Source organism: Sphaeramia orbicularis, chromosome 19 (assembly GCF_902148855.1).
Source record: "Sphaeramia orbicularis chromosome 19, fSphaOr1.1, whole genome shotgun sequence".
In the NCBI taxonomy this organism is placed as follows: domain Eukaryota; kingdom Metazoa; phylum Chordata; class Actinopteri; order Kurtiformes; family Apogonidae; genus Sphaeramia; species Sphaeramia orbicularis.
The window spans coordinates 39852974-39874538 of record NC_043975.1 but is presented as its reverse complement, the minus strand read 5'-3'; the positions used below and the strand labels follow the sequence as shown (position 1 = coordinate 39874538).

The 21565-nt window shown below is 39.2% G+C and overlaps 1 protein-coding gene and 1 long non-coding RNA gene across 3 annotated transcripts in view; one reads left to right on the top strand and one right to left on the bottom strand.

Moving 5' to 3' along the window:
• The window catches only part of zc3h7bb (zinc finger CCCH-type containing 7Bb), a 27155-nt gene extending 10857 nt beyond the window's left edge, over positions 1 to 16298 (top strand). Inside the window, exons 8-21 of one of the 2 annotated variants that reach the window (XM_030122432.1) lie at positions 1793 to 2034; positions 2243 to 2537; positions 2872 to 2930; positions 3920 to 4019; positions 6667 to 6828; positions 6942 to 7147; positions 7254 to 7354; positions 7569 to 7750; positions 7918 to 7997; positions 9197 to 9459; positions 11834 to 11939; positions 12658 to 12766; positions 13053 to 13186; positions 15673 to 16298. In XM_030122432.1, coding sequence (XP_029978292.1) covers positions 1793 to 2034; positions 2243 to 2537; positions 2872 to 2930; positions 3920 to 4019; positions 6667 to 6828; positions 6942 to 7147; positions 7254 to 7354; positions 7569 to 7750; positions 7918 to 7997; positions 9197 to 9459; positions 11834 to 11939; positions 12658 to 12766; positions 13053 to 13186; positions 15673 to 15708 — 2075 coding nt within the window. In that variant the 3' untranslated portion in view covers positions 15709 to 16298. Of the gene's footprint in view, positions 1 to 1792; positions 2035 to 2242; positions 2538 to 2871; positions 2931 to 3919; positions 4020 to 6666; positions 6829 to 6941; positions 7148 to 7253; positions 7355 to 7568; positions 7751 to 7917; positions 7998 to 9196; positions 9527 to 9963; positions 10164 to 11833; positions 11940 to 12657; positions 12767 to 13052; positions 13187 to 15672 lie in introns of those variants that run through there. The other variant, XR_003934118.1, reaches the window with a different exon arrangement.
• LOC115410696 (uncharacterized) lies at positions 16124 to 21565 on the bottom strand. The gene is made up of 2 exons (XR_003934119.1): positions 18073 to 21565; positions 16124 to 17598 (listed from the first exon to the last, which is right to left on the bottom strand). It is a non-coding gene; the product is annotated as an uncharacterized LOC115410696 (long non-coding RNA).

Sequence of the window (21565 nt, the reverse complement as noted above, 5' to 3'; positions counted from 1 at the left end):
TTGTGTCTATTGATGTATATCCCTGAACCATTGAGAACACATAAGAACACTGTTCCTTTTTTGGTTATGCTGGTTGAAAGGTTATTATGACCAAATGGGTAGGAGAAGAACTTCCTTCAATACATCTGTGGAAGTCTTTGATATCAGACTATATTTCTCTGGAAAAATTAAGATATTGTATTACTGATCAGAAGGACCTCTTTACAGCAGTTTGGCAAAGTGTTGGAGTATCAGGGAACTTAGGGTGCAACTGCCTGAAATGTTGGATTTAAGAAGAACTTTAGAGATCATGCTGTGGATCAGTGGCGATTTCTCATAGACTGCAAGGGAAGCTCGGCTTCCCCTAAAATTACGAAAATTAAATGGTTAAATATGTTTGGTTGTGTTGGCATTTCATTGACTCCAAATGTGTTAGAACACGTTCATCTCAAGGGCGAGTTCGTTCAGAATCAGCTTTATCACAAATCAGCGGACTCGATGTTGTTCACTTCTCATACATTCCCGTTGTGCTGTTTTCTCATTCGATCTCTGCTCAGTGCATTTGCCCGTAGACACCCGGCGTCCATGGACTTCAATGGGACTGAGTGGAACAGCTTTTTTCATTGCCTCAAAACTGGATGGTAATTGGATAAATGCCAAGATGTTGTCCCGCCCCCGGACGCCTGGTGTCTCTGGGGGTGAATGGAGCTGTGGGCGGAGCTCGGCCAGGCTGGATGCCGGGATTCCACATGCTGATTGGAGGATCAGTCGAAAGGCTGAATCCCATTTGATTCACAGCTCTTTTCAGATCTACTCCTTCACTTGACAGAGTTCAGTTTAATACCATTGCACATTCTGCTGTGAAATGGAGAGAGAAACCACTACCAAAGTAACTTGATCATTTCTTGCACTGTAAATAAAACACACTCATTGTACTTCCTTGTTTCAATTTAAAATAATTTCAGGGTTTTCTTGTTTACTTGGTACGATAAGGTCACTGACCATTTTCTTAAAAAGAAATGGGGAGCTGAATTTATGTTTAAATAACGTGACTTTTATGTAAGCTGACAATGAGCTTCCCCTCTCTGAAAAATGAACAGCCGCCACTGCTGTGGATGTATTTTGGATTTGCTACAGATTTCATACAACCTGTATATTTACAACCTGTATATGTACTGTACTGGACTGTTATAATTTTGAAAATGTTCAAGAAAAATGTTTAAAAAAAATTTATTGAATCAAAAAATACAGTTTTTCTTTAAAGGGAACTTGAATCAAACTTTTAAATGTATTTGGCAGTACAATTTTGTAGTGGTCACACTCTAACAAAAGTCTATAATCAAACTAACATTGAACTAAATGAATAGTAATTCAAATCGTGTGGGCTAGCTTGTTTATATTAACGTTACTTGGATCAAATGCTGTTGCACGTTCAACAAGATCTGGCTACATTTAATGGTTGTACATACTACTGAAAATGATTAATTTATAACCTACCACATTTTGTGAAGGAAAACCACAACTTAGAAACACTGGATATAATGGTTTGGAAGTCAGAAAACTACCACAAAAATGCCACCAAACACCTGCCAATGTCTCACATTTTGATGTAACTCAGTATTTTTTTTTTACTTTATACTGTTTTTCCCGTGATGTGATAGGTCTGATGTTGTATTCAATATGGATTTGAGGATCAAAGGTCTTAAAGAGTCTTAAATATAACATGTTTAAACCAGTAAAAACCTTGTTACAACATGTGCTTCTACTGCTTTCTATGTTTTGTAATCATTGACCCTGCTGTTCTTTTTCTCAGCTGATCTGTCTAGTGCACAGTGCATCCCAGCACCTTTAGCCACACCCATCCCAGTCAGCGATGACCCTGCAACCCCTGTAGTAACGCCCTGCACTGACCTGTCAGACAGTCCCAGCAACCAAGGCCTTCCTCCTATGCCGTACTCCGTCCCAGTGTCAGAGCACACGGATGAATGCAGCAACAGTGTCATCAAGGACAAGCTAGACAGTCTGCTGGACTGCATCCCCAAGAAAGTCAGTGAGGTGACTAAAGGACACATCAGAGATTTCAACCAGCCAGTCTGTAAATAGATGGAAAGTAGAAATTACGATGATTTAATGGACACAGGAGAAAAACATGTGCTTCAGTTGGATTGTTTGGCACTGTGAATGGTTTCAGTGTGGGTTTAGTATGTGAAATCGGAACACTTGTGCTCTGAAGTAATGTTTGCAGTTTTCTACCTGCTTTCAGAGTCCTGTCCAAGGTGCTATCCCCACCAATCTTCCCAACACAGCAGTGGGTCTAAGGCCTCCTTATTCACCCAGCCTTCCAACTCCATCACCACAGCTTCCCTCTGCTTTCTTCAGTTCCTCCATCAATGAGATACCCCCTCTGGAGCCGTACTTGCCACTGGTACAGCGGGACCAGGGCTCCACCCAGGCGCAGGACGCACTGGGCAGCTTCTCTACTGGTACTACAGATGGAGAAGGGAAGGCAGGAATCATCACTGGAGGTCTAGATTCTTTGTCTGAGTACACTCTCCCTGGTGAGCAAAGCACTGAAAGCATGAATGGTAAAAAAAAAAGAAAAAAGTATAATTCAGATATTTTAATAAATGGTCTTGATATGAGACTGAAAATGTTGAACATTTGTAAACAGTTCTTCTTTTGTTTCTATCTGTTTATGTTTTGTTCATTGCATTTGAAGCAAAATAAATTTCCAGTTGAGTCCGTATCTCCGTTTACTCTTGCTTCATTTCAACAGCAGAGCTCCTGGGCAGCTGGCTGAACCTGAGATGTGTGCCAGCAGCAGACCGTGTGACTCAGCAATATTACAATATGATGTCTGAGATCACTGTCCTTGTTTTTCTTGATCTTCAGGGGGACGAGTGTGTCACAGCTTTATCCCTGGAATGCGGAACCACAGTGCTGCCCATGCAGTGAGTAATAGTCTCCCATGGAGTTTAATATATTATTACTCCGCCCCCCCGAAGGGGAAGCAAGGGGTATTGTTTTTGGTTCTGTTTGTTTGTTTGTTTGTTTTTTAACACTCTAGCAGCAAAACTGTTGGTTGAATTCATTCCAAATTGGGTTCGATGAATTTTTTGAAATATTTTTTCTTCTACCATTTACTTATAACGGGTGAAAATTCACATGTCTATAAAAACATCACTTTTGTTTCAATTTACTTCAAACTTGGCAAATATATGGAGGCAGTTGATATGTTGACATCACCACATGCATAGACATGATGACATCACCTGGATCAAGGGGGCGGGGTTTGTTGTGCCTGGCAACACTTGTTTGCATCCATTTCAACAGGATTCTTCAACATGACCAAAATCCCAAATGCAGGTGTTTGGTGTCCAGTTAACGATAAATATTACATTTTCGGGAAAAATATCTGAAAAAAGTACTAATTTGATTGTTATTATGCAAAATATATTAATGTATACAATTTTTAAAAGGTTAACAGAAAACATGTTTCAGCCACAGTTATACAAAGACAGACAAGGACAGGTGCAACTCTTTCACATTCAAGCTCTGTAGTTTGGTGTAGCTGATCAGAGTCGTTCTATTCAGAATGACCTCATTGTGTGTCATGTTTATTTGTGTTGTCTTCATGCCTCTTTCCTGTATCTGAGCCTTGTGGAAGATTGCTAAGTATTATGCAAACAAAGCCATACAGAGTGTGAATTGCATCAAGAAACAATAGAGTAAAATATGAACCAACAGACAATTTTAATGTCACACCATGCACAGTATATCATAACATTGCACAACCCTTATTCAGTGTGGCAGGATGGGGTTAATTTGTGATTGGGATGATTGTTTCATTATTATTTACTATACATTTATTTATTTAGCCTTGTGTGGCTGTGTACATTTTGTTTTTAACAAATTTTCTCCTTCTCTTCCTCCTAATCAGAATGGTCCGGCAGGAACCAACCTCTCTCTCCTCTCCAGAAATCCTCTGGCTGCCACTCATGAGTTTCGACAAGCCTGTCATGCCTGTTACAGCCGAATAGGTTGGTTTAAATCACCCACAAATGAGTCAATTAATCATTCAATTGAATTTCATTTATATAGCACCAAATCATAACAAAAGTAATCTCATGACACTTTACATATAGAGCTAGTCAAAATCAAACTGTCAGTAGCTGTGTTTCCATATAACTGTCAACCAAATTTGAAAGGAACTTTTGAAACAGTGCAAAAAGGTTGAAGTGAATTAGGCACATGGTGTCATGAACAAAAAGCAGAAGAAACAAACGAGACTAGTCACCTTAGCCATCTACAAAGAGAACAAGAAAAGCACTCGGAGAGTGCAGACCTCCGCCAAGGCAGATCTGCCCCCCCCCCCCCCCATCACTGCCAAAATGTAATCATTTCTTCCTTGTGCCAGTGTCAACATTTCCTGAAAATTCCATGAAAATCCATCCATAACTTTTTGAGTTACCTTGCTAACAAACACGCAAACAAACAGGCATGCAAACACACAAAGCAAAGTGATCACAATACCTCCTGGCGGAGGTAAAAATAGAGATTTGTTTTCAACTGGGGAAACAGCTGCTCATTCTTTTTTAAAAGCAAAAACACCTACCAGTCACTACTTGAATGTTTACTATGTTAGAACATATTCAGTAAAGGTTCCATCCTCAGGCTGTTACTGCAATAAGAACTGGAGCTTCATATGTGAAATCTTTCCAAATGCGCTTAAAACTTTGAAGGAAGCAGTCACTTTTCCTTTGCAGCCTCTGAGCAACAATTCTTTCTTTTGTCATTAAACTGATGTTGTAGTATTACCATCCCTCTGTGTGCTATCCATGTTTGCTGCATGTAATGGAATATAGCAATACATTATTTTTTAAAGTAATGTCAAGTCTTCCTAGCCTAAACCTGACCCATTTGCTAATGACTTCAGTTTTTACCCTCAGCCACACTGCCCGCCGGGTGTTGTCATCAGTTGGTCATCTGTCTGTCTGTCTGTCCATCCATCTGTCCAAAAACTTTGCCGTGCACTGATAAGTCAGGGCACTAGGGGCAGGCCCCCAAAGAATTGGCCGGAATCAGCCATATACATTCTGTGGATATCTGTGTGTACTCATGTACTCAGACAGCACTCAATGCAGACCCAAATGTGATATGGTTATGAAAAAAAGAGGGATGAATGAAAATGCCTCTGTAAACTATCATTTGGAATCATTTGGAAAAACGAACACTGTAGTCTCATCTTCCTTTCCATCTTCACTGCAGCTTGACAGTGGAGACGCGATAGAGCGGAGGAGTGGGTGAGAGAAATGTAACTAAACAAGAATAACATTGACGAATATTTTGCTCAAGCCTGTGAAAATGACCCTAATGTTATTGTAGGGGTGTGTGAGATTATGATATTAGATTGTGAAGGATTAGAATGTATCGATGATCTGACAAAGCACAGACTTCGTGGAATCGGGGGGGTTTATATGCATTCCGTGCAGCATGTACCCTACAATGAGTATGCACAGTGAAAGTGAAACTTAAAATGGCAGGTCAAGTCTATCATAACTTGAAGCTATACTGTATGATGTGGCATTTTTAGTATTTATATAGGATTATTTGAAACAGGCATTTCTTCATTGATATTTTGTTCTGCATTATTATTATTTTTATTAACTTTTCATGTTTATTGAAAGCCTCCTCAAAAACCAAGTGCAGTTTAGTTTTTATGTTCAAGAGTGCATTTAATCAGTGTTGTTTACATTTTTTAATATGTTTATATTCTTTTGGCGAAATTGCACAAACTAAATAAAAAATGCTCTGGAAGGTTCTTTGGGCTAAATTATTTTTTTCTTTTAGGGCTATGTTTTACAAAGGGAAATTGTTCAGAAACTTGCAAATTAGTCTCAAAGATCAATGTAAAGAATTGTGATAAAATTGAGATCATGATTTTTTTTTTTTTAAAATCATGATATATTTTTGCCATATCGTCCACTCCTATGTTAACGCAAATGTTAATAATGCAGTGTTAGGTATAGGCCACACAGGCGGCTGCCTAGGGTACCATCTGCTTAAGGGGGTGCCAAATTGCAGACAAAAAAAATAAAATCAAAATAAATAAATAAAAGTATCTGTGTAATAAACTTCAAATGCACCCTTTACACTTCCTTGACTTGTTTTCCCTTAAATAAATCATAATCAAGCCTCACTGTGACAAATCTTTACACTTCCTTGACATGTTTTCTCTTAAATAAATCATAATCAAGTCTCAATATGACAAATCACTTAACACACTTTGTGGAGTTTGTCATTCACATTTATTTCTTATTCACTATTAAAAGGCATGACACCAACTTACATGATCTCTTAAGTATCTAAAAAGTTAAAATTATTTGTCATTCTATATTTATTTCTCTAATACTTACGGTTCATTTACATTAATTTTTTACCACTTTATGTTCTGTTTTAGATAAATCTTGGATTCCTTTACACATCTATTGCACAAACTATACTATTACTATTGCACAAATTAATTCCAGTATTCATTCACAGTACACTTTACATATTGCAAATAAACATATCAGTGATAGTCAGTATTTTGAAGATTTTCATAAGTCAAGCCGAGGGTTTTCAAGTGCGAGTATATTAATAATATTATGTTTGACTCTGCCAACAAAATGCATTTTTTCTTTGCAGGCCCACGAGTGATGGACTACAAATACCAGCCAGAGGCAGCACACCGCTGCAAGAGGGATGTGCTACTGTGCCGCCTCAAAAACACAGATGACCCCACCTGGAAGAGGATCCGGCCCCGGCCTGCACGGAACAACTTTCTTGGAGCATTTGTGCTCTGTAAAGGTATGAATCCATTTACAACCAGCATGTTGAGTGACAACAGGTCAGAATTATATCTGGATGTTGACAGGTCTTAAACACCTGCTAACATCCAGATATAATTCTGTATCCCACAGAGGTGCAGGAGCGTCAGGAGTGTCAGTATGGGGAGAACTGCACGTTTGCCTACTGCCAGGAGGAGATTGATGTATGGACCCAAGAGAGGAAAGGTGCACTGAGCCGAGAACTCCTGTTTGATCCCCTGGGCAGCACAGAGCGACGTGCACTCAGTGTCACCAGGCTGCTGCAGCTCCACATGGGCATGTTCATGTTCCTCTGTGAGGTATGCCTGTCCACAATGTTGAAAAAAAAAATCAGCTTAACATATTATTAGTTGTTAAAACTGTAGTTTGCTCTGTTTCATCACCATCTCATTTTTGTTTCCACAGGAATGTTTTGACAGTAAACCCCGCATTATCAGCAAACGCAGCAAAGAAAATTTAGCTGTCTGCTCAAACCTTACAGCTCGACACCCCTTTGATGATAACAAGTAGGTGATTCTCTTTATAAACATTGTCTGGTTTATTATCTCCCTTGAGGAGATAGTTTAACTACTTGTAATTGACATTGAAGGATTCTTTCTCTTTTTCCAGTGTTATCGGAGGGTAATTGATAGAATGCCATAACTGGGCTCTTGGTGGAGCTATGTGCACAAAAAATGCCCTTTTAGTTTTCATTGAGTTAGATTGTTTGTATTTTTACAGGTGCCTGGTGCACGTGGTGAGGTCAGCCAATGTGCGCTACAGTAAGGTGCGCCCTTTGCACCCACTCTGCCAGTTTGATGTTTGCCGTCATGAAGTTCGCTATGGCTGCCAGCGTGAGGACAGTTGTTCCTTTGCACACTCTGTCATAGAGCTGAAATGCTGGGTACTGCAGCAGGACACTGGTGGGTCAAACACATGTACCAGTGTCTTTACTTTAGTTACATAGAATAACTTTTACCTGGTCTCTAAAATGTGACAATGAAAGTTTTTATAATTGATCATTCTGACATGACAGTCAGCAGTTGTAGTAAATGTATTGAAATCAGACAGACAACCTTTTTTTTTCCAGGTATCACTCATGAAGAGATGGTGCAAGAATCTAAGAGACATTGGCAAAGGCTTGAACAGAATGCCCAAAAACAGCAAAAGGTAAAACAGGAAAGGCACTGAAACCGTTAAGGGCAGGATCCCCTATTGGTACTGTCATTCTTGTCTGCTGTGGCAGAAACCTGTGGCAATATATGAGCAGGAGACAGACTCACTGTCAGCTACACCAGTTTGTTTTGATCACGGAAATTCAGCTACTTAACTATGTCATTGTTAATGCTATACCGTATGATGTGGCATTTTTACACTTTTCTTTTGTCATCTTAAAATGCTCCTAATAGGCGTGTGTCAAACTAAGATGTAAAAGAAATCCAACAGGTTTTGAAACTCAAAAATGTTTCATTCTCATATATTGCTCATATTTCTGATAAAATTCTGACCAATCATTTTATTCGGTCTGAATTAAATAATTGGCTGAGCCTGGCTGAGCCTCCTGTTAATCATCCATTACCGTCGTCACATCTGATCCATTGTTGCCGTCCTGCATCCGATATGGGTACCTCTGAATCTGATGCTTCACTTGCACTGCTCTTCCTGTCACTGACCACAGTCTCCTGTCTAGGATGTGTATGGTTAGGACTCAAATGCACATGAAGGGAAAAAACAGATGTATTAACAGAAACAGCAACCAAAGGGAGCAAACAGGAGTCCGGTGAATGAAGGATGGAGATACAGTCCAGGAGTCAGGTGTACTGGACTCCACAGACAGGTCTGCATAAAGCTCAGCTTTTATGACCGCGGGACTCATACAGGTACATGTACTTGGTGTCACACAGTGTAGGAATATGTAGGATGATAAATGTATGGACTATGAAACCTCAAATGTCCATGGAAAATTTGCGGAGGCCACGTGTTCACAGTGCACGCACACATCCCTTGGGCATGTCATCGCCCAGGTGACGAGGTGCAGTGAAGAGTGGATGATGTATCTGATTGCTGAGGGAGGGGTCCGTAGACACACTGAAGTGGACTGGACCTCCGCCGCCACCTCTGCTTCCACCACGCGCATCAGGTGAGAGGAGGAGAGCATAGGAGCTCAGGCAGGGGGAAGTGGGCGCGGCTGTGGAGCGAGGCAGGTTGTTGATGTTGAAATTTTTAAGTGCTGTGCGAAATGCCACATCGGTAGGTATAGCTTTAATTGGAGGAGGTTATTTTATCTGACTGGATGTTTTCATGTTAAAAAGGATACAATTCCCAGGCTTGATTAATGTTATTGTTTCTTCATTTATGTCTGTTTTCAGCCCCTCCATATCCCTCATCTGAGCAGCAGCTTACCCACAGGAGGAGTTGGGGGAATGGGTGGCAGTGGTGGAGGAGTAGCAGATGGTCTTGGTGGGGGTGGTGTGAGCCCCTTGGGTGGTGTGGGTGTGGGAGGACTAGGAGCAGGAAGGGGCCGTCCCCTCAACTTGAAAATGAAGTTTGTGTGTGGCCAGTGTTGGAGAGAAGGCCAGGTCAACGAGCCTGACAAGAACCTCAAGTATTGCACTGCCAAAGCAAGACACAGGTAACACCTGCTACACAAGCAAACCCACACCTCCATCCACTGTCTCCCATGAGTCAAACAGATAGAGAACCACTGTAGGACACAGATGTAGGCTCAGTCGCGTAGCAGCTATGTAATGATGTGCTTTAATTGGATCACGTGGTGTTGGTGATGGTAGCGATTTGTAATATATCACCTGTTCACTCTGGGTGAGGGTTTAGTAGCAAATTGGTGATGGGGGAAATTCTGCTTTTGCTGACTGCTTCCTGCTTTGTCCTTTTTAAGTATATTTTGCTGTTGTGGAGTACTTTGAAGGCTGTTTACTGCTGCTTTATGGATTACGTGAACGTCAGTGAACTGAATCGTGAGATGTTTTGTCTGCATACTTGAAGATTTTGTTTGGTACGAAATAAAGGAACCTTGCTTTAAACTTTGGATTACTCTTTGGACTGAAGCAGTCACAATGGCAATGTCCCCTGTTCAGCCACTTATTGGCAACTCAAACTTTGTTAGACAGTCGCCAATAACCACTGTCACTGCAAGAATATCAACTTTCAATGTAGTTTGAAAGTAAGCCATTGAAAAATCTTATTATAAATGTGATCTTCAAAGCTGACAGTTCCAACTGGGTTGGCCCAACAAGATCTATTTAATCAGAGATTATTAAAACAATTTTTAAAAAGAGAAAATCCAGGTTCCAAGTTCTCTAGGGCTTACAGTTTTAAGCAAAAAATCTTTGAAAAGTTTTAAGGTAATCCAACTTTATTACACCCCCCCCCCACCCCAGATATACCAAGAATTCTGTCTGTCCATCATTTTTGTCCAACTAATTTCTGTGACACTTATTTACTTGATTCTTTTCAAATTACACACATGCTCTTTACATGTTCTCCCATTTTTACCTCTCTGCCAAGGGATATTGTAATCCTTTTGTCATCTGTCCGTCTGTCTTTCCATTCAACAACAAAATCGCATTATCTGAAGAATGCATTGACATATCTGCACCAAATTTATACTGTGGATGCATCTTGGCATGGAGCAGAAGCCTATTGAAAATAGTTGACCTTGACTTACTTTTTCAAGGTCAAATGGCCAAGTGCAGTTTATAATATCTGACAACTTTCAAATATAAATATGTATGTTAAAAGTGCACAGCACATTATGTTATTTGCATTTCTTACAAATTTTTGTAAAATTTTTGAAAAAATTTAAAGTTATGACTCAAAATTAATCCCTTGGTGTCCAGGGTATCGGTGAGTAGGAGGGGAAAAGTGTTACGTGACCGAGCAGGTGTGTGGACTCTGTGCACAGCCCCACTACTTCCTGAACTTCAGGTGGGTCCTTTATTTCCTGTCTTTCATTATTGGACACACTGATTAATCCAGGTGTGTCTGCTACTTCTTGTTGTGACTACTGATTAATTAGGCACACCTGGATTAATCAGTGTGTCCAATAATGAAAGACAGGAAGTAAAGGACCCACCTGAAGTTCAGGAAGTAGTAGAGCGGCCATGGCTCAGATGGTAGAGTGGGTCGTCCAATAACCGAAGGGTTGGCGGTTCGAATCCCACTCTGTCCATGTGCTGTTGTGTCCTTGGGCAAGACACTTCACCCTCCTTGCCTCCAGTGCTGCTACTCACACTGGTGTATGAATGTGTGTGAATGTTCGGTGGTGGTCGGAGGGGAGTCCGTCAGTCTGCCCCAGGGCAGCTGTGGCTACAGATGTAGTTTACCACCACCAGAGGGGGAATGTGAGAGTGAATGAATAATGGATCCACTGTGTGCGCTTTGAGTGTGCGTTAATAGAAAAGCGCTATATAAATGTAATCCATTATTATTATTATTATTATTAGAGCTGTGCATAGAGTCCATTGGTAAGCTCTGGTTACGTAGTCACTTGTTAATGTAAACTTAAATTACTTATACCAATTTATGATGGTCAAGTATAATGTGAAATATAGTTTGTAGCAGTAAAAGAGAGGGGAAACTTTCTTTCTACTTTGTAGCTAAAGAGTTAGCCAACTCATGATTCCTGGGGAGAGAAGAACTAGTTTATCCTCCTGTAAGTAACAAGCTGAATTAATTGAAAACCTTGTTGCAACATCCTTTAACTTTACTATAAGGATTTTAAAAGTTACATTTCTTAAATTGGAGTTTGTTGTAACAAAATAAAATTTAATCAGTTTGAAATTTTGGTGCAAAATAATTTAAAGTTAAGATAAGCACTACATTTAAAAATGAATCCTCAACTCAAGTTGAAGATTCATTCATCAGTTTGTGTATGTATCCAGTATAATAAAGACTAAATTAAATTAATTAATTGTACTTCTGGTTAATGATGCCACTGGTGCTCATCAAGTCATCTTGGTTAGTTTTAATCTCCATTATCTTCTCAGCTGGACAAAGGAGCGTCGTGTCCTTCTGGTGAAATCCTTTGAAAAAAAGAAGTGGGTGGTTGTTCGGCCTCTGCCATTCTCACGCACCTATCCACAGCAATATGATGTGAGTACTTCCTTTTCACTCCTGTATTCACATGGTCTTTTCACTCTCCACCCCTCCACCTGACTGGATACAGGTGTCTTACGCATCTTTGTCTTCTTAGTCTGTAGCTCACAGAGTGTTTTTGACAGTCTTTTCAAGCAGATTTCTGTTCACACAGTTACTGTTCTCCCCTATTTTATAGTTTTTTTTTCAGTTACTGCATTCAAGGTTTTCTCTAGGTTTTCAGAGGTTTTCACTGCTGTCTGTGTTCCATGGAGTGATGCCGGGCAACAAAATAAAGGAAATTTAGGAAAAGTTAATGGAATAAAGTGTACTGTATTTACATCTAAAAGTTTATTCATTTCACCAAAAAGTTTTAGTTTTTAGTCTTTTTTTGATACTAACATTAGTTCACTTGAGGCATTTTTGACAAATATTACCTTTTTTTTAGTACATGAATATTATCTGTGTAAGTTAGCTATCATAACAGTTTTTTGAGTTGTAAAATAGGCTGCAAATAGACTAAATGCCTGTAAACTTTCATTTGACTTAGGCTCGAAAACAATTGAACACAATGTCTAGGTCCTCCTCTGGGAGGAAAACCCTGGTATTACTGAAGTAATATTTGCATTACTGTTTTAACATAGATGGGAAATAAATTATCTAATACAAGAATTCAGTGACTGTACAGAGCCATTATTACTCTATAACCCTGGATTTCTGTGTGTGTTTCACACAGATGTGTGTCCATGTGATGAAACAGAAGAAGTGCCATTATATTGGTAACTGCTCATTTGCTCACAGTCTGGAGGAGAGGGATGTGTGGACGTACATGAAGAACAACAGCTGTAAGCTCCAGCTTGAACCTACAAACACCTGTTTCTGTTATTATTTAGATGTATTGTCTAAAATATCAATTTAGGAAAAATGACAAAACAACTATTGTCTGTGTTTTATTTATGCATGCTAATAATTCTGTCTCAAATCCTGTGTTCTGGTCCAGGTCAGTCCTTTTGCCCATACTTTTAATCATGGCCCTTGATTGCACTGAATTTTATGGGCACTTGTGCACTGATTGGTGTTTTCTGTAATGCACTCAACTATCGCTCAGATTTTACATTCTTCTTCTTACAGTAAGAGACATGCAACAGATGTATGAACTGTGGCTGCAGCTCACCAATCAGGGTAGACGTACAGATAGCTCTGCTGTGACTCCGCCCCCAGAAGACAAACAAGTCACCATAACAGCAGACTACACAGAAAGCATGGTGAGTGGTAATGCAGACAACAAAGACACACAATTTGAGTCAGGACTTCTTTAACTGGTCAATAAATACATATGATACAACTAAACAAATGTTAGAATTTTATCAGTGTATCTGTGTATCATTTATGATGTTTCCAGTGGTTGGGTGCTTAATGATAATATTATCTCGGAAGTGTTAACTGATCATTCACAAAAGTAAATATGGATTTCTTGACTTGACTAGATGAGATGAATGTAGTTTATAAGGAAATTATAGTAAACACTTTTGCACCAAACATTCTTACAGACTTTCTGATATGAACTACACAATAGGGACCAATTCCGAGAACTGCTGAGCTTCCAGGGCCTGTCTATACATTTTTTTTGTTTTGTATCTGCACTGTTAGTAAGAACTGTGAAGTGAGGTGAAACATACAAGATTCCAGTCTTTTGGGGTAAACTGGCTACTGCCTTGGGGTCTTCAAAGAGAGACCAGGATCTTATTTATTTGAATGGAGCCTTATAGGAGAAGGGGATCAGTTCTCTGGCCAGATCGTCGTCATAAATGAGAACTGGTTCTCAATTGACCTACCTGGTTAAATAAAGGTAAAATAAAAAATACATGTCTGAATGAGCAACTATTTTTCTAAAATTGTTGGTTCCGTAATTATCAGACGACTTCTGTGCTCTTTAACATTGTATCCATAGACCAGCAAATTACAACATTGCCTGATAAGATCTAACATCAACTAAATGAACATTTTCTGAGACAAGTGACAGGTAACGGTGTTGCACCAGACGAGGTCTATTTACAACAGCTCTACATTCTGTCATATAGCCAAACCACGGACCAAACATGCCCAATACCTAATACGGCCTTTTGCCTTTATTTGATAGTGCCAGTCCTGCTACCCAGCTGCTGAGTTTTTGTGCCAATATCTCCACTTTGTTTGTGGCCAAGGATAGTGTACAATTTGCTTGTTTTTTTGTTTTTTGTTTTTTTTTTCAGTTTGACCTTGTAGTTTTGTAATCCTGTTTCAGCCTGTAAATCTTTTGGGTGCTTCATGATATGATTGGTACCTTGGCAAGCTGAATGTTTTGCTTGAAGGTGTCTAAATGTCATTGTACAGGGTGTCCCAAAAAACTTGACAAAATTTCTCCTGACCAGGTAGTCACTCCAATGTCAATTCTTTTGGGACACCCTGTATAAAGCCTGGACTTCACTGCTCAAGCATTTCTGTTTTTAAGGTTGACATTGACATTGCTGTTTTGCTGTTTAGTAAAGGATATTTAAACATGGTTTTTGGTGCAGCGTCCCACACACGCATATGGATCAATCGTCATGCACGAAGTCACTTGGGCAGCTGTGGCTCAATTGGTAGAGCCAATGACCAAAGGGTCGGTGGTTCAAATCCTGGCTCCGACTGTCCACATGTGTCAGTGTCCTTGGGCAAGACACTGAACCCTAAATTGCTCCCAGTAGAGCCAGGCAGCGCCTTGCATGGCAGCAGCCGCCCACTGGTGTATGAGTGTGTGTGAATGGGTGAATGTGAGGAATTGTAAAGCGCTTAGGGCACCATTTAGTTCCCTTTGTGCTGTCAAATGATTTACCCTGAAACAGGAGAAAGCAAAGACATTTAAAACTGCTTATAAGTAAATATAAAAATGTAGTGCAAATGCAGACAAAAAGGAGGACTTTCCCAGTCCTCTCAACAGTCGTAGGGACTATGGAAAAGCCTCCAGCGGTGTGAAAGTGTCTTTTAGCTCAAATGATATAAAATTCAGTTATAATTAAAACAGATAAAAATTGTCACTGCTTTGACCTCATGCGACATTTCCATTATGTGGAACCGGCTCGACTCGACTCGGATACCAGATACTATTCCTGGAGACTGTTTCCATTACAAGATACCACCAACTTTAGAGTACCTGGACGTCATAGCAATGCTGCACGTAACTTCCGTGACGTCTGCTCAGTGTTGCTGATAAACTCACTCATTGGGTGTTGCCCCGTCAAGCTCATGCTGAATCTTTTTAATGGCCTCTAAAGACAGAAATGTCTGAACCTCCTTGACCGACCACAGTGTCTTTTTGTGGGCTGTCATCACAGATTAGCCTACTGGTATATTTACTGTAAACTTCCAAATCTGTTTTTTTTTTTTTTTTTTTTTTTTTAAATTGTGTGTCGCACATTGATAACACAATGACATAGAGACAACGCTCTGTCGCAAAAAGGCCAAATTGAGTCGAGCCGGTACCACATAGTGGAAACACAGCATTAGCTATACATACCAGCTCTTTACTATAGATGGTGTTGCTGTTGCACCAATCTCAAGCTTAACTTTAATAAACTAAATGTTTTTAGTATTAGTATTAACATGTTTTAATCCTAATTTTCCCTTTTGATGATACTTGCTACATGAAGCTACATATTGATTCCCAGTCCTACTACTCCACTGTGTTATATCAGAAAGTAGATGATGCCAGAGTTGTTGTGTGTGATTTCAGGGAGGCAGACGGTTGTCAGATGGCGACGACCTCTGAGTGTTGACGTGACCAGAGGCAGCTGATAGCTGCTGAGCTGCAAACAAAGAGAAGGACACGGACCTGTCACACCAGCTACAGCCCAGTTTTGTCAAGCTGCAGAGTCGGGCCTCCTCTAGCATTGAGCCAGCAGTGTGAGAGACAGATGGACACACAACAGAACTGTTGACCCACCTTCATTCACACATACAAACACATCTACTCAACACATTAACACTCAAACCACAGGCACCAGTTCAGACAAAGGAAGCCTTCTTTCTTATTCTACAGGACATGGCTATAACTTTCAGTAAAATATTACACTGCAGTGACACTCAGCACCTTTAGGATCCCCTCTTGGAGTGAAAACCTCAACAAATAATTTGTGCCCTTTGGACTGAACGTGTGTCCAGCAGAGACCTTTTTTTTTTTTTTTTTTTAATGTTTGCAGCATTGAAACATATCTTAGGTGGGTGCGCTGGTCGCAGTTCTTGTTTATTCTTGGCAGTAATTCGAAACTCAGCTGAAGCACAGCACTCTTAAACTAAAAGTAGATGTTTTAACTCTGGGGTGCTAAAAAAAAAAAAGCCAAGCCCTCAGTGTTGCAGATGGATAATGAGACTAAAGAATCTACAAATTGTTGTGAAAAGATGTTTTTGGTGGACAAGGAAATCCTCATTAAACTGCATAACAACCAAATTATACTCACATTTCATCATGGACTTATAGTGAGAGGGTCAAAATAACATTCTGGAGATTAATGATTTAGAGCGTAATGATTTTTGTCTTAGGGGAGTTGTACTTCCTTGTTATATTTTCTGCCATATTGGTAGAATACTATGAATGTAATGCCTACACAGGCCTTTAAAATGAGGAGGTCAGTCATTTAAAACATTGCTGTGGTTGTGGAATGAATGTAAGAACGCTTACATACCCTAAACCAAACTTGAGTAATATAGTTTTATTCTCCCACGTCTTCACTGGTATAAGTCCCCTTGATAGCTGGTTAGGTAATCATTCCAAATGTTGCTTGGAAAGAGCACAGACACACACACACACACACACACACACGTATATTAATCTTGTAGTTTGTGTCAGATTGTGTCCATGTACATCAGTGCATACAACTAATCAGCTCTGACTCGGGTACACAAGGCTAACAGTTCACAGTAATGTTGCCGCTGTTGCCAAAGTGACTGTGGGTCCATTTGTCATCACATACATCAAGACGTGCAGCTGGCAGAGATGTGAGATTGGTGTAGGAGGCATCTAGGGAAGTGACTGCAGCACTCAGTCATGACTAGAGCTGTTTGCAACAGTAGACCAGTTCAGACCACAGATGCCCAGTAAAAAAAAGAAAGATGACCTCAATTGGACTGAACCATGGTGAAAATAAACTGCATACGATTTCAGTTGTAAATGAGAGATTTGTAATAATTTAAGGAGGGAAAAAAGTCCAGATAAATATTAATTTAAAGAGGGAAAAGCTGGGATAAAAGTTAATGAAAAGACTGATGATCATTAAGAATATATTTTTCTATCGTTATTGATTAGAATATTTAACATAACTTGACTGTAAAGGGCAGGTTGCCACGTCTTCAGTTGAACTGGGCTCATTATTTCACTGAACACCTGTCATGCTGCCGTAGCCTTCTAATGGAAAACTGTGTTCCTCATATGCACCCTGACATGATCCCAGTAGCTTATTATAAACTCAAAGATTTGCATTCTGGGAAACCTGCTAGTTTGAGACAGGGAAGGAATTCACACCATTTATTGTGCCTATTAAACAACAGATCAACATGTGACATGAACACACATGCAAAAAAAATAAAAAAAATAAATAAAAATACACACACACACACACACACACACAGGAAGGCAGGATATCTGTTGCCATCTAATTCTAGCCTTTAAAGGCGCGGGAGACTTTTGTGACCAATTCTTCATCAAATCTGTAAAACCTCAGTCATAGCCTAAGTATCACGAATCCGTTAGTCTTTCTGTGATTACTCACCTGAATCTCTTGCATTAAGGTAAACAATTTCGCAGTGCCGTCCACCATAAACAAACCCTTTGTTTACAAACAGAGCCAGGAGGTAACTTGGGCATCTTTGGAATTTTGTCATGACGTGCATTGTGGGAAACACAGGTTTGCACTGCTGTCTGACAGCAGCAGCTGCTAAAGACACAACACGGAAACGGCAGGAGCTACATTCCCTCTATGCATATTCCAACAGCCATTTCTGCGTTTCAGCTGTTTCCAAGTTGTGTTTGTTTCATCCATTTAATATCATGGTTGCGCTGCTGCTGCCGTTGCCGCTGTCAGGCTATGACTGAGGTTTACAGATTTGATGAAAAATTGGTCACGAAAGTCTCCCGCACCTTTAAAGTGGACTGAGACATAAAGGAGGAATGTCTACATTCCAATACATATACACTCATATCCATATTTACAATTAATGGTATACTACTAATAATAATGGATAACTTAGCGGTTAAGCTTAATAAATATATATAACCTGAAAAAGCTGTATTGCTGTATTCTATTACATAGAAGAACATCTTGTTATTGAAGTATTGCTATATGACTTGTATCGCTGAACTAGGTGACTATAGTGATTTTTTTTTTTTCTTATTATGATTGTTTTGTTTTTTTTTTCCTCCTGTGGGCGTTGTTCCAGACAGGGTTGCAGCAGAGGTTGATTTGAGTTTGGTTTTAAGCTGAATCTATTGAAGTGGATTACCACAAACTGAGAGCAGAGGCACAGATTTACCCAAGAGAAGAGACTTTTTTGTTTTTTAAATTCGTCTTACATAAGTATCAGTTTATGTGCATTAGGAATATGGAATCTTTAATTTTCTGTAACATTCTGTATCCATAGTGGTGTCTGATTGATGCATAAAAACATCTGCGGTGTCTAAGAAGAGATGTTTTAAATACTGGTATAGCCAAAAAATATTCCTTGTGTATTTAGCCACTCCATCTTCAAGATCCAATTTGTGCAATTTAGGACCAAATTGAAGAAATGTGATATGACATTCAGAATTACCTTTTCATGAGTATAATAATATGAAAATGAGAATTATGTTTTTGTTTCATAGAATGATTCATTTATGTCACTAGAGGTGGCAGAGTAAACCATATTTCTACAGTTACTCTGGGAGAACTTCATTTTACTGTTAAATCGCAAGTGGCATCCTGGGTTTTCAGGGGATTTAGGTGCTGTCTGAGTGAGCATTTTCTTTCTATTTATGGTTGAGTTAAGTGCACAGGTGGGGCTTTGGGGGTCCTTCTACAAGAAAATATGTTTTTAGACATGATTTAGGGCCATTACTGTTACCATTGCCATACAAACATTTGGAAACATTAGAGCAGACAGTAATTAAATAACTTCCAGTTCAAAAACAAATGTTGCTATTGAAGGCCACTGGGGATCAGCTGCATCTAGGAAAAGTTCATAAGATGGTAGTAGATGGTTTCAGTGCTCATCATTATAAATTTGGTTTGTTCTGTGGCATTACTGTCACCTCTTATGTTTGAGTGTCGACCACAGTTAATATCCCTGTGACTTAAAAAATTTCAGAACAAACTAAACAAATGCATAATCTCTGTGGGGTACTTGCGTGTTTTTTTGTTGTTTTTTTTCTTCCAAGCAACCCTTTTGAAGGGAGACAGGGGTATTCAGTTGGTTGCAAACTGTAACTTCACCACTAGATGTCAATAAATACAACACACTGAACCTTTAGTTATCCCACTTCTAAAAACGGGCCTGAATGCCTGAGCAGGCTATGAAACACAGATTTCAGGACAGTTCAGCTTGTCTCTCAGCTTTGTCAAGTGGACATTATGAAAATTAACCCTTGTCTGGAACAGCCCACATATTAGCTTCTTTGAGGGATCGTATTACTACTACTCCTAGTATTATGATGAATATAATGACGATAATGATTGCTCTCTATTGACTATTTCTATTTCTCTTCTATATGCTATTGATATATGTATGTTCATTGCAATGTATAACTCTTTCTTTATATATGTATCCTTGTATGAATATAATAATTAACTTTAAAAAATATGCCTCTGTGTATGCGACAGTACAGAGCTCTGTCAGGGAGGCAGTGAGCAGAAAACATCTGCTTTGTTATCATGTAATCTTAGCTCTGTTTGTCAGGTCTTAGCATTGTTTAAATGCTTTGCCAGAGGAAGAACAGCAATAGTTTGAAATATACATTTACTAAGTTTGAGTGCAGATCTTTGCTGCAGAGCTCAGTGTTTACTGCCCGCACTGGATTCGCCAGACAAGGACAGACCTGAAAACCAAAGCATACACAGAGGCTTATATACTCCTATATAGCGCCTTATTCAATATACTACACCTATAAGATGATACATACCCTTATTGTATAATCCTGCTTACTATATACAGTATATGATATCTGATACCTATTATAATACTTAGACACCCATATAAGGTCATTTAGATAAGAGATGGTGAAGCTGTTTTTTTCCTTTGGCTGTGATGAATTTGCTGTGGTCAGTAGTAAAGTGTTCCCTTTTTTCATTTATATTTTTTTAATGGTTGGGATATAGGAACTATACAATCAAATGCTCTTTTTCAGTCGTCATTAAGCAGGAAACTTTTAATTGAAAGACAGAGCTACATAAAATACATAGATATCCTTTAAATTGAAAATAGTGAACATGGCTTGTGTTCTATAAAAACAACAGCCACAATGATGAAATGCTGCTTTTAAGGTTGAACTGACAAAATACAGCATTTAAGTCAAGGCTCCTGTTGTAGAACAGCCGGTGTTAATGAGGTAACTGACCCACACAGAAAAACAAGAAAACAGTTGATGCCTGTACTGCATGTTTTGTTGGTGTGCTCTTAAAAGCAGTGGGATCATGACTCAAACATAGAAGAAGTGACAGGTTTAGAGCCACCTCAAACATGTACATTTCTGTTATAGCTGCTCATATCAGCCTTGTTGAACTAACGCGGTGCACTTTAGCACCGACCCTCATGATGGTTACACAATGAACACTGTGTTCCAGTCAAATCCATCACTAGAGAGACACTGAAGTTAAATAAAATGCAGCCATGGAGACAAATGTAATATCACAGATGAACATGAGTTTCTGGGTGAAAGTCAATTTATATTTTTAAATCCCTCTGCACAGTTTTTTGGACATTTATATTTTTCCATGTTTTTCAACACGTTTTTCCACTCCTCACAACACCTGCTTGTTCATGATTTATAAGCTTTGTGCTGCATCTTCTAACATGAGGACAATCTTATAAAAATTAAATCTCTGTTCTACATTGCACACCTTGACTTTTGACCTGAATTGAATTTTGACCAGGTTCCTCAAACTGGCTGAGCAAGAAGCTGCTTCTCATGATAATCATGCATTCTGTGTTAAAATGACATTTGTGACATGTAATGGTTCTCTTTGTTTTCTGATGGTGGCTTCCGTGTTTTAGTAAAGTCACACAACCATTCATAGTTTTTACAGACTAATAAAATTACAGTGTAATTGTATTCACATGATGCTTTGTCCCCTTACTGGTATTTGTCAGGTGATCCCCAGCACCAAATGCACACCTACACAGCTGCAGAAAAATTCTAATGCATTTGTTTATTTCAGTCAGATAAAAATGATTGGTTATGCAAAATGTTTTTCAAAACAGTGGATAAAGAAACCGGGGTTGTGATAAGTGGAAAAAACAAGGCCTCTTTTTGTACTGTATTTTTACATTCTGTTGTTTTATCTTCCTGACTTTGTTTTCTCTTTTCTCCTCCCTGGTTGGAAGTTCATGATCACACAAGTGGACCAAATCTCTTGAAAGCAATTAATAAAGAGATTCTTTTA